The 14293-nt window shown below is 48.0% G+C and overlaps 1 protein-coding gene across 1 annotated transcript in view; it reads left to right on the forward strand.

Annotated features, from left to right (window-relative positions):
* CDON (cell adhesion associated, oncogene regulated) overlaps positions 1 to 10794 on the forward strand; it is a 239117-nt gene extending 228323 nt beyond the window's left edge. Inside the window, 9 exon segments of the mRNA XM_063943784.1 lie at positions 1341 to 1522; positions 1817 to 1925; positions 2696 to 2763; positions 2765 to 2819; positions 3019 to 3243; positions 4266 to 4516; positions 5276 to 5355; positions 5767 to 6003; positions 7696 to 10794. Coding sequence (XP_063799854.1) covers positions 1341 to 1522; positions 1817 to 1925; positions 2696 to 2763; positions 2765 to 2819; positions 3019 to 3243; positions 4266 to 4516; positions 5276 to 5355; positions 5767 to 6001 — 1205 coding nt within the window. The 3' untranslated portion in view covers positions 6002 to 6003; positions 7696 to 10794.
* Positions 10795 to 14293: the final 3499 nt, after the last annotated feature.

Raw genomic sequence — 14293 nt, forward strand, 5'->3', positions numbered from 1 at the left:
CCAGGTATAGTAATAACTACAAACACCCGTAACCTAGATCCAGGTATAGTAATAACTACAAACACCTGTAACCTACACCCAGGTATAGTAATAACTACAAACACCCGTAACCTAGAGCCAGGTACAGTAATAACTACAAACACCCGTAACCTAGAGCCAGGTACAGTAATAACTACAAACACCCGTAACCTAGATCCAGGTATAGTAATAACTACAAACACCCGTAACCTACACCCAGGTATAGTAATATCTACAAACACCCGTAACCTAGATCCAGGTACAGTAATAACTACAAACGCCCGTAACCTAGAGCCAGGTACAGTAATAACTACAAACGCCCGTAACCTAGAGCCAGGTACAGTAATAACTACAAACACCCGTAACCTAGAGCCAGGTATAGTAATAACTACAAACACCCGTAACCTAGAGCCAGGTACAGTAATAACTACAAACACCCGTAACCTAGATCCAGGTATAGTAATAACTACAAACGCCCGTAACCTAGAGCCAGGTACAGTAATAACTACAAACGCCCATAACCTAGAGCCAGGTACAGTAATAACTACAAACACCCGTAACCTAGAGCCAGGTACAGTAATAACTACAACCACCCGTAACCTAGAGCCAGGTACAGTAATAACTACAACCACCCGTAACCTAGAGCCAGGTATAGTAATAACTACAAACGCCCGTAACCTAGAGCCAGGTACAGTAATAACTACAAACACCCGTAACCGAGAGCCAGGTACAGTAATAACTACAAACACCCGTAACCTACACCCAGGTATAGTAATAACTACAACCACCCGTAAACTAGAGTCCGTTACAGTAATAACTACAAACGCCCGTAACCTAGAGCCAGGTACAGTAATAACTACAAACACCCGTAACCTAGAGCCGAGTACAGTAGCACCTGCAGACACCCGTAACCGAGAGCCAGGTACAGTAATAACTACAAACACCCGTAACCTACACCCAGGTATAGTAATAACTACAACCACCCGTAAACTAGAGTCCGTTACAGTAATAACTACAAACGCCCGTAACCTAGAGCCAGGTACAGTAATAACTACAAACACCCGTAACCTAGAGCCAGGTACAGTAACACCTGCAGACACCCGTAACCTAGAGCCAGGTACAGTAACACCTGCAGACACCCGTAACCTAGAGCCGGGTACAGTAACACCTGCAGACACCCGTAACCTAGAGCCGGGTACAGTAACACCTGCAGACACCCGTAACCTAGAGCCGGGTACAGTAGCACCTGCAGACACATGTGAAGAGACGTGTTACAGCTGTACTTTGGATATCCGCTGAGCGTTTTCTCTTGTTCGCCATAGGAATGATGTACAAGTTCCGAGTCATCGCCATCAACACTTACGGGGAGAGTCAGCGCAGTACAGTATCGCGCCCTTATCAGGTCGCTGCATATAGCAGCCGTTTGCCCAATGCCCTGATTGTTGGTCCCCGCATCGACCACACGGAGGCAGTGACAGACACACAGATCCTGCTGAAGTGGACGGTGAGTGCAGTAACCTCGCTCGGGTTGCCTTGTTTGCCATATCTTCCACTGTGTCGCGCTGCGTTGTGTGTTACGTAATGTTACTAAATGGGAGATTATCCGTCATCTGCTCTGGAGCAGGGACGCCCAGATTCACGATTACCTCCGGCTGACTGACGTATATGTCATTGCTTGGTGTGACCTCTCGCAACGCTTCCTGTTACCGTTCCCTACAAAGCTTGTCACCACATACACACCGTTCCTATTGATGCGGATAGCAGAGATCTTACATCTTTCCCATTGTCTCTTTATCAGTACACGCCCTCCAACAACAACAACACCCCCATCCAAGGCTTCTACGTCTACTACCGCCCCACTGACAGCGACAACGACAGTGACTACAAGAGGGATGTGCTGGAAGACGGTAAGCTGGGGTCTCATTTATTGGTTGTATGTCTCTTACTTGTCCAACTCTATCGTCTATGCGAGACTAGTATAGAAGCCCACCCTGGTTACTACTGATGAGGACCATGCCCTATGTCCGACCCACATGATGAACCATCGATGGTCTCCCCTCCAGGGTATGGGTCATTGGGTTGAACACACTTAGCTTAACAGTCATTAGGTCGACCACTATCGGTCGACAGGGTTTCTAGGAGGACATGTTGTTCTAGGTCAACATGACAAAAGGTTGACATGAGATTTAAAAAAAAAAAATTGGTTTTCTTCGTAGAGTGACAGGGAACTCCAATTAGTGCACCGTGTCCCCTCGTATGGCTCGCGAGCTTCGGGCAAGGTGCCTCGCTCTGCTACCGCTGCGCTCAGCACAGGTTACCGCTCCCTACTGTAGTCCACGTGGATCATAAAGTATGAAAAAGTTCAAAACATTGTCAAAAACTCATGTCGACCTAATGACCGTTTCCCCTCCACGCCCAAGCCTGCACTACAGCAGACCCGCTACGGGCGATATCGCAGAATACGTCTTAGCACGGAGAGCTGGATGTGAATGGGTCTCTCCCTATAAAAACGTTCGCCGCACATACACAGAGAATTAGGGTCTGTTATGGAATAAATCGTAACCGGGACGCTGGCAGGAAACAATAGTGGAAGAAAAATGGTGGAAAGATTATAGAGGATTGTTTGACGTGTGAGCTATGTATGTATATTACTAACGAGCTGCATGTGCGCACACAGGGACAAAACAGCACCACCTCATCAGCCACCTGCAGCCCGAGACGTCTTACGACATCAAGATGCAGTGTTTTCAATGAGCGCGGAGCCAGTGACTACAGCAACGTCATGATGTGCGAGACCAAAGGTGAGACGTGATCCCCCGTTATCAGCTACGTCATTATCAAAGGGGGGGGAGGGTGTGTGATGTCTTTCATAATGGTATAGCTTAGCACAGTCTTCCTAAAATCACTTGGTGCTGGAACCCGGCTCCCGGACTCTCTGGGTCCCGGCAGCCGGCTGATTTACAGGACTTGTAATTTGTATATCTTCTCTGTATAATGCAGCAAGGAGAAGTCCCGGAGCCTCGGAGTACCCGGTGTTGGAGCTGGGTACGCCATCGACCGTTGATCGCGGTGGAGGAGGGAGTTCCAGCTCATCCAGTGCGGTGGCCCGCAGCGGAGACATGCTCTACGTTATCGTTGGCTGCGTGTTAAGCGGGATGGTCCTTATCCTGATGACGTTCATTGCTATATGTCTTCTGAAACATCGTCAGCAGAGCCTCATGAACAGTGAGTACAAGTCTTACAGTGCGTCTACGCTCCACGGCCAATGCTACTAATTACACAGAATTACAGGTCGCAGAACCTTAATCCGTTTTGTTTAGAGCCCTTTATAATCAAATGGTTGAACATATTTTTAGAAATGAAAGTGAACCGTAAACAGAATTTTTTCCCCCTGACCCACGCATTTCACTCCGTTACTATTTAGTGTGATAAGAGTTACCCATGCGTTTCACTCAGTTACTATTTAACGTGATAAGAGGTACCCACGCGTTTCACAGTTACTAGTTAGTGTGATAAGTTACTCAAGTGTTTCACTCAGTTACTATTTAATGTGATAAGTACCCACGCGTTTCACTCAGTTACTATTTAATGAGCTAAAGAACTCACGCGTTTCACTGTTACTATTTAATGTGATCAGACTTACCCGTGCGTTTCACTCAGTTACTATGTAATGTGATAAGAGGCACCCACGCGTTTCACTCAGTTACTATTTAATGTGATCAGACTACCCGTGCGTTTCACTTGGTTACTATTTAATGTGATCAGACTTACCTGTGCGTTTCACTCAGTTACTATTTAATGTGATCACTCAGGTACTATTAATGTGATAAGAGGTACCCACATGTTAAGAGATTCCCACGCGGTTCACTCAGTTACTAGTGTGATAAGAGTGACCCACGCGTTTCACTCAGTTGCTATTTAATGCGTTAAGAGTTACAGTGGCTGATGCAGAGTTTGAATACAGAAAACACAAATGTAAAATTTATTCTCATTATATAATTGGTCTATTATATACGTCAGGCTTGCATCGAATACACTTACACCCATTTTTGTAAACTTTGGTTTGGATGGTGAGTTTTGCTTCCACTTATTCCACGCAGCGTGCGATATAATCTTATGCAGATCTGGTTTACTCTTAAATAATCTCACAAGACTGACACTGTACAGTATTAGCGCATCGGTACGGAGAGTTTTCTTGCACGCAATTTGTCATTCATGCCAGGTCTCTGTCTGGCCTCTTGCTGCAGAGTTTGAGCCCCCTGGTTACCTCTATCAAGGATCAGATGTGAACGGGCAGATGATCGAGTATACAACGTTACCAGGAACAAGCCGCATTAATGGCAACATCCACGGCGGCTTCATGGGGAACGGGAACATTGCGAATGGTTATCCTCACATACATCACAATGGAGTAAATGGAGACCTGTATCCCGGCTGCCCCAGTGCCCTAAAGGAAACCTGCACAGACTATGAGCACTCGCCGCACAGCGTTTCCAATGTGAGTCCGTTATTACACCGTGGGGAGGGGTGCCATGTCTTCTATACTATATCATGTGTGTCATTTGTATGGCTTTGCTATTATATGGGCATGTGCAGATGATGGGTGCACTCACCTCCTGTTATTCGGTTACCTCTGTGTAAATAGTTAGACCCCAGTCCCCCATCCTCATGTACAGTCACTTGGCGGAGAGAGAACATTAATTGTGTGATTGGACTACAAGGGGTGATAAGATTCTATCTATTCATAGGCTGTTGAAGCGATTTAAGCTTTGGCTGAAAAGGGTGATAAACCTGCTGACCACTAGGTGTCGTCACTGATTTATATTCACCCGAAGCCCTTTATCCTGGAAAACATTTCCTTTCCCCGAGCGTCAGTCGCCAGGGCCCCAGCAGTAGTGAATGGCTCAGCCATTAGCATCCTTGGTTTACCAGCAAAAAGGATGCGTCTATGCTGTACAGCAGACCTCTCCTACTGCTATTACTTCCACCTACAGATACGTCCTCATACGTCTTTGTTGCTGTCTTGCTAGACAGCCCCTCTCGACACGCCAGGTCGGCTGCGTCTCTGATCTGTACAGGAAGTGCTACAATGTAGCAGCCGCAGTTTTTATTCCAGCACAAGTTCTGTTCTGCTCCGTATACAGGCTCAGTCACACACAATATACGAGGATCATATATCACATTACTCAGCAAAGTCTCCTCGTCTGTCCTAGCTGCATTGTGTTGCGATTAAGATGCAGCTTCTCTCTCATTGCAGGGGGGGGTGTTGTATACGTCTGTCCCCCAGACGGAGCCGACGGAGTGCAGGAACTGCAGAAACTGCTGCAACAACAACAGGTCAGTTACTGATTGTCTCGGGCCCTAGGAGCAGAAGCTGGAAGGGGTCCGGAACACACGTACAGAGCCGTCTATCCTATTAAATAATGTTTGTTCCATCCTTCTGAAAATAAGTGTGTTAGTAAAGGGGTTTGCCCACCTCGGTGTCGACACTCTCATTCCCATATGTCCCGTCCCACCTTGGAAACTGAAACCGGTCACTTGCTGGTAGATGCATGGGGGATATTTCCCACGATGACTGAATTCCCTAGGAATATCCATAATAATTTTATTGGTATGGTGATGTCAGTTATTGGATTTGTTGCTAGGGCTCCCGTATGTTCTGTTTATCCCAGGATAGTCCTTCAGCAGCACAGAGCATTTAAGTACAGGAAGGAGCATAACATTGCCGTATTTGGTCTCTTGGCACAGGTGTTTCAGCAAACTGAATGGCTCCTATGGCAGCAATGATATTGCCAGGGTGCCGTATGAACAGGACGAGCAGGAAATGAAACCTCTGAACCCTGCCTCGGTGCCCGGCTGCTTGTACCCGCCTGAACCTGAGGGAGCACAACAGCCAGAAGTGGAAATCAAAGAAAACGAATTAGAGACGCCGCCACATTCCTCGTCTGATGATGAGACAGAAGAGAGAGAGAGCGTCTCGTGAAGGTAACGTAGATTACTACACATTCTATACAACGCATGGATTTCTGTAGGGAATGGAGACTACCTCGGTTGTGCATAGGATGGAGATTGGCGCATCTGTCTAGGAGATAGGAGTTCTCGGTACAACGTAGGATACTATAGGACAGAGGAAAGGGGATGTGGTCGGTGTATAGTTATTGTATAGATATTACATTACTGTTGTGTAGAGGAGGAACAATGGGGCAGATGTATTAACATGTAGAAGGTATAAGGAAGTGATAAACCAGTGATATGTGCAAGGTGATAAAGATACCAGCCAATCAGCTCCTAACTGTTAATTTACATATTGGAGCTGATTGGCTGGTTTATTTATCACCTTGCACATATCACTGGTTTATCACTTCCTTATGCCTTCTCCAGGTTAATACATCTGCCCCAATATTAGATGTAGGCAATGTACAGTGGTTATGTGCCATGTTTGGATTCTAGATAACGGTAGTGATAATGGATGGAGAGTGTCACGGTTCTTACAGTGATGGAGAATACTGTAGCCACGTAGGGGATGGAGAGTGTTCTAGGTATGTAGATGATGGAGAATAATGTAGTTGTGTAGAGGAAGGACAGTGTTCTAGGTCTGTAGATGATGGAGAATACTGTAGCCATGTAGGGGATGGAGAGTGTTCTAGGTCTGTAGAAGGAGGAGAGTGTTCTAGGTCTGTAGAAGGAGGAGTGTGTTCTAGGTCTGTAGAAGGAGGAGAGTGTTCTAGGTCTGTAGAAGGAGGAGAGTGTTCTAGGTCTGTAGAAGGAGGAGAGTGTTCTAGGTCTGTAGAAGGAGGAGGGTGTTCTAGGTCTGTAGAAGGAGGAGAGTGTTCTAGGTCTGTAGAAGGAGGAGAGTGTTCTAGGTCTGTAGAAGGAGGAGAGTGTTCTAGGTCTGTAGAAGGAGGAGAGTGTTCTAGGTCTGTAGAAGGAGGAGAGTGTTCTAGGTCTGTAGAAGGAGGAGAGTGTTCTAGGTCTGTAGAAGGAGGAGAGTGTTCTAGGTTTGTAGATGACTGAGAATATGTAGAGGAAGGAGAATGATGGAGAATACTGTAGTCACGTAGAGGAAGGCGAGTGTTCTTGGTCTGCTGATAAATTAGTATGCTGCAGTCACGCAGAAGATGAAACGTGTCGTAGCTTTGTTAATGCTAGAGAAGGCATTTTAACAGTCTCTAAAAAAAAAAAAAATCACTACTAGCAGGGTCACTAGGACTCGCACGGGAACGTATTACTACTAGCACAGTTACTAGGACTCGCACAGGAACGTATTACTACTAGCACGGTTACTAGGACTCGCACAGGAACGTATTACTACTAGCACGGTTACTAGGACTCGCACAGGCACGCATCACGACTAGGACTCGCACAGGCACAAAAATATTCCAAGAGAATTTTATTCCAGTCGTTTTCAATCTTCTATTTTAAAGCAACAGTATTAGATGGATAGGACTGAATAGAATGTCGTGGACTGGCCACATTATGCAGCCGGAAAGCCACGGAACCTACCGGCAAAACAGAATCAAGTTAGTTTGGAAAGCTTAGAATGACTGATCTAGTCACCCACTGAGCGTTCTGTAGAGAGGGATAGCTAATACGACTATAGGCAAGCAGGGGCATTTACTTTAGTGTTTATATGTCAAGGAGAGGAGGTCCAGTCGCCCTAATGATATCATTTTACAGGTGACCGTTGCTCGGGTGTAACAGAAGATGGCACCACGCTGCCCGAATTCCCTGTTGTCCTGCCAGTGTCTCCAAGAACTTTGATGAGAACAAAACCTGGGACATTGGACAATTCAGCCATTAACCTTCGTCACCAGCTGCTGACACCAGAGGTCTCAATGAGACATGGACTGTGTACGTCCCTGTATCCACGTGTGACCACAGATGAGAAGACCCGCCATCCCCTGCTATTTTGGAATCTGAATTGTTGTCACCTCTTGGTTTATAAAACATGGATGTGATAGCAATGCGTGAAGACACGGTACAGCCTACCACCATTCACAAAGAGGAGCCGTAGCAGACAGCGACAGAGACGGCCATTCTGTTGCCTATGATTTCACTAGGAATTTGTGACATCGCAGAGCCATGAGGTACAATATACCTCACTACTCAGTGATAGGCTGCAGATGCGTAAAACGGTTGCCTCGGGAGACCAATCCAACAGCTGTAGAAACGGTACGGCCAAGTCTAAAAATTTACCTTCAAAGTTACGTTCTTTTTTAATTTTCAGATTTGCTTTCTATATATTTATTTTAAAAAATGGAAAAAACTGGGATATTTTCAGTTGCTACCTATGGGCAAATCGCCTTGTCCAGTATCTGCTCAGACTGAATGCGTATGGACTAGGAGAGCCGACGCCGTCGCTACAATGTGTTTCATTCTCTGTTTCCCAAACAAAGTAGAAAGATAACGCCACTCGTCGGAGATCGCAGAATGTCAGCCTTATGCTAAATCGTACGATTTACTGGGATCACTTCTGATGCTTGAAACAAGACTTTTGCCTGAAATTGGCTGCTGTAGTCTCAGAAACACTGCTGCACCAACTGAACAGAGCCGTAGCCATGGAATTCTGTTATTTGCGGTACGCTCATCAGAAACTGGAGGAACAGAGTATTTCTCATAGTACATGGGGTGATTCCAGGCAGAAGTCCTAGTTCGGGTATCCAGTATAATACCTTTATCCGGCAATCCCTTTTTTATTATTATATATGAGTGGAGTTACCCTTCAAATAACATCACGTTTAATGAACATATTGCCAGCAAGCCAACTATATGTCAGGCGGTCGGTCGCCTTCATGTGGATCGTGTAATGAGTTGTTGGAAATGACACTTGGTGTGAACGTGAAACGCTAACCGTGCGCTCGGCTCCTGGCAGTGTTCGGAAACAAGTGTATGAACATATCTTACTACCGCTAGGTCTAACCGGTTTATTACTAGAAACGTAGGAGCGACAACGTTGAGGCACCTTCATTTGTCCCTCTGACCGTGTGATACACTGAGATCAGTGTCCTCACGTCTCAATGGATCTGTTGTAACGGACCGCGTCACCGCCAAATGGCACGGGATAACGCTTATTAGTAAATGGTAGAGGAAAGCACTTTAGTCCTTACTCTGCCTTTGTTATATATGATTAAGTTATAAAAATATATATATTTAATATTACTTATGCACTAACTGTTGTATAATCAGTAACGACCTACTTCTGTACAGATCCGTTGTGTGTATACTATACGCTAGGTGTGTGCGTCGGTCTAGCGCAGGCTGCTGCGGCGGCCGTAACTCTATCTCCGCTTGCTGGATTATATTTATAGTGCTGCGACTGCAGAGGTCTAGCAGAATTTGGCTACAGCTGAACATCCTAATAAGGAGTGATCCCTCTGATGCAGCATTGCAGCTGCATGCTGTAACGTCCAGCTTACTGCTGTGTGGAATATATCACATATCTGTATAACATCTGCTTCTAACAGGGGCCACCTCCGCTGCACAGTGGCAGCTGACGTCATGTACCCTAGTTTCATGCATAAATTTACTGCATAAGGCACTTTGGGGGATGTTTTAGTAATTAAGACCACAGCACTTCTACCAGGTACTTCGTGTCCTTGCATCTCACTTTCATAATAAAGCAAAACTAAAGGATGAAAGACATTTTTCACATTGTAAATCAAGCCGTCCCAACATTTTCTGGCATCCCTCTTGTGCAGCAGCATTATGACGCCAGTACACATTAGCAGCACACTACGGATACAGGGCAGAACCATCATTCCTCACACAAATATTCCATGATAACTAATTACACAAGACGCACCTACTGTCCTTCCCACTTCTGCAATACCCCGAGATGTGTTACATTGGATGTGTATACAGGGCACTTGTAGTTTTCCATGTTTGCAATGGGGTAATTGTCTGCAATGTGCTCAATATATATATATATATATATATATATATATATATATAGAGAGAGAGAGAGAGAGAGAGAGAGAGAGAGAGAGATTTTTGCACATCTCATTCTAGTGCTTTTAGTAAAGACTGTGTCGATTAGTTCCCTCGGAAAAGGCTCCTCTAAGCCGGGAGAGAAACCTCCTGTGTGTTTCCAGTGTAATAATTTTATTATCTTGTAAAAATGTTTTCTCCTGGCCGTGATACAGTGTTTATATATAATCATATGAAAATCCCGTTTATCTCTATCTTCACCACTGCAGCTGACGTCTAGCTGCTGTTCTGTAAGGACGCTGTTTTAAGTGTCTTGTATTATTGTAGTATTATTTATGTGAGTAACACGGTAGCCTGGCTGGCTCGCCAATTGGTTTATTTTTTTTTAATGGGGCAGCAGCTAGATGTATAGGCTGTAGTCCACAAATAACTATTTGGTTACAATGAGACTTGTATATTGCTGTAGTATATTCATTTATCGTATTAAATGCAGGCAAAGACCAATGATGTGATGTAACCCATAGCAACCATTTAGCTTGTAGCTTGCTTCAAGCTGGTGTGATCAGTCCAATGAAAGCTAATTTCTCATTGGTTGCTGTGAATCATAGCGCATGTTTTCTATGCGCCTAATAGGCCTGATTATATAATGTTATAATGGGGCAGAAGAGCAGAATATAATTTTCATTAGTTGTGAATGTTTTTAAATGGCAAATATGACACTATTGTATTACTGAAAATATAACTGGAATAGTTTCATAAATATCCCCCATTGCTGTAACTATTAAGACGAGAAAGTGGTGATACGCGACGTGACTTGTTTCTGTATTTATTAAAACGTGTTCTAATGAATATGACGATATTTTCTTTCCAGTCTGGATGTTTTCCTGAAAATTTATAAATCTTATTTTGTTGGTAACTTCCATCACATTATTACGAAGATGCCGTAACGCATGGGTCCAACCTGCGGCCCTCCAGCTGCTGTTTAACTACACATCCCAGCATGCCCTGCCACAGTTTTGCTATTAAGGCATGCTAAAACTGAGGCAGGGCATGCTGGGATGTGTAGTTCCACAGCAGCTGGAGGGCCGCAGGTTGAAGACCCATGCCCTAACGGAAACATTCATTGGGGGAGGGCAGAAAATATTTGCATTCTTAGTGGCTCGCTTTTAGGATAAGCCTCTTCCCAACTCATTCTGCCATTATTCCACCCCCGCCCGGAGGCTTCCAGGACAAAGGGGTGGGGGGTCTGCAATTAGCACTTACCAATACTAAGAGGGTGTAAATGTCACATACACTGCTACTTACCTGTGCGCCTCTGTTATCCCCCATAGTGCCAACCACTTCAGTCATGTACGTGCACCACCACCTACCCCCGCACTACAGTGCTACCCCGCCCAGTCATGTTACGTGCACCACCACCTACCCCCGCACTACAGTGCTACCCTGCCCAGTCATGTTACGTGCCACCACCACCTACCCCCGCACTACAGTACTACCCTGCCCAGTCATGTTACGTGCCACCACCACCTACCCCCGCACTACAGTACTACCCTGTCCAGTCATGTTACGTGCCACCACCACCTACCCCCGCACTACAGTGCTACCCTGCCCAGTCATGTTACGTGCCACCACCACCTACCCCCGCACTACAGTGCTACCCTGCCCAGTCATGTTACGTGCACCACCACCTACCCCCGCACTACAGTGCTACCCTGCCCAGTCATGTTACGTGCCACCACCACCTACCCCCGCACTACAGTGCTACCCTGCCCAGTCATGTTACGTGCACCACCACCTACCCCCGCACTACAGTGCTACCCTGCCCAGTCATGTTACGTGCCACCACCACCTACCCCCGCACTACAGTGCTACCCTGCCCAGTCATGTTACGTGCACCACCACCTACCCCCGCACTACAGTGCTACCCTGCCCAGTCATGTTACGTGCCACCACCACCTACCCCCGCACTACAGTGCTACCCTGCCCAGTCATGTTACGTGCCACCACCACCTACCCCCGCACTACAGTACTACCCTGCCCAGTCATGTTACGTGCCACCACCACCTACCCCCGCACTACAGTACTACCCTGTCCAGTCATGTTACGTGCCACCACCACCTACCCCCGCACTACAGTACTACCCTGCCCAGTCATGTTACGTGCCACCACCACCTACCCCCGCACTACAGTACTACCCTGTCCAGTCATGTTACGTGCCACCACCACCTACCCCCGCACTACAGTACTACCCTGCCCAGTCATGTTACGTGCCACCACCACCTACCCCCGCACTACAGTACTACCCTGTCCAGTCATGTTACGTGCCACCACCACCTACCCCCGCACTACAGTACTACCCTGCCCAGTCATGTTACGTGCACCACCACCTACCCCCGCACTACAGTGCTACCCTGTCCAGTCATGTTACGTGCACCACCACCTACCCCCGCACTACAGTGCTACCCTGCCCAGTCATGTTACGTGCCACCACCACCTACCCCCGCACTACAGTGCTACCCTGCCCAGTCATGTTACGTGCACCACCACCTACCCCCGCACTACAGTGCTACCCTGCCCAGTCATGTTACGTGCCACCACCACCTACCCCCGCACTACAGTGCTACCCTGCCCAGTCATGTTACGTGCCACCACCACCTACCCCCGCACTACAGTACTACCCTGCCCAGTCATGTTACGTGCCACCACCACCTACCCCCGCACTACAGTACTACCCTGTCCAGTCATGTTACGTGCCACCACCACCTACCCCCGCACTACAGTACTACCCTGCCCAGTCATGTTACGTGCCACCACCACCTACCCCCGCACTACAGTACTACCCTGTCCAGTCATGTTACGTGCCACCACCACCTACCCCCGCACTACAGTACTACCCTGCCCAGTCATGTTACGTGCCACCACCACCTACCCCCGCACTACAGTACTACCCTGTCCAGTCATGTTACGTGCCACCACCACCTACCCCCGCACTACAGTACTACCCTGCCCAGTCATGTTACGTGCACCACCACCTACCCCCGCACTACAGTGCTACCCTGTCCAGTCATGTTACGTGCACCACCACCTACCCCCGCACTACAGTACTACCCTGCCCAGTCATGTTACGTGCACCACCACCTACCCCCGCACTACAGTGCTACCCCGCCCAGTCATGTACGTGCACTACCACCTACCCCCGCACTACAGTGCTACCCTGTCCAGTCATGTACGTGCACTACCACCTACCCCCGCACTACAGTGCTACCCCGCCCAGTCATGTTACGTGCCACCACCACCTACCCCCGCACTACAGTGCTACCCCGCCCAGTCATGTACGTGCACTACCACCTACCCCCGCACTACAGTGCTACCCCGCCCAGTCATGTACGTGCACTACCACCTACCCCCGCACTACAGTGCTACCCCGCCCAGTCATGTACGTGCACTACCACCTACCCCCGCACTACAGTGCTACCCCGCCCAGTCATGTTACGTGCACCACCACCTACCCCCGCACTACAGTGCTACCCCGCCCAGTCATGTTACGTGCACTACCACCTACCCCCGCACTACAGTACTACCCTGCCCAGTCATGTACGTGCACTACCACCTACCCCCGCACTACCCTGCCCAGTCACGTACATGCACTACCACCTACCCCCGCACTACAGTACTACCCTGTCCAGTCATGTACATACACTACCACCTACCCCCGCACTACAGTACTACCCTGCCCAGTCATGTACGTGCACTACCACCTACCCCCGCACTACAGTGCTACCCTGCCCAGTCATGTACGTGCACTACCACCTACCCCCGCACTACAGTACTACCCTGTCCAGTCATGTACATACACTACCACCTACCCCCGCACTACAGTACTACCCTGCCCAGTCATGTACGTGCACTACCACCTACCCCCGCACTACAGTACTACCCTGTCCAGTCATGTACATACACTACCACCTACCCCCGCACTACAGTACTACCCTGCCCAGTCATGTACATACACTACCACCTACCCCCGCACTACAGTACTACCCTGCCCAGTCATGTACGTGCACTACCACCTACCCCCGCACTACCCTGCCCAGTCACGTACATGCACTACCACCTACCCCCGCACTACAGTACTACCCTGTCCAGTCATGTACATACACTACCACCTACCCCCGCACTACAGTACTACCCTGTCCAGTCATGTACATGCACCACCACCTACCCCCGCACTACCCTGCCCAGTCACGTACATGCACTACCACCTACCCCCGCACTACAGTACTACCCTGTCCAGTCATGTACATACACTACCACCTACCCCCGCACTACAGTACTACCCTGTCCAGTC

This window comes from Pseudophryne corroboree, chromosome 10 (genome assembly GCF_028390025.1).
Source record: "Pseudophryne corroboree isolate aPseCor3 chromosome 10, aPseCor3.hap2, whole genome shotgun sequence".
Lineage (NCBI taxonomy): Eukaryota > Metazoa > Chordata > Amphibia > Anura > Myobatrachidae > Pseudophryne > Pseudophryne corroboree.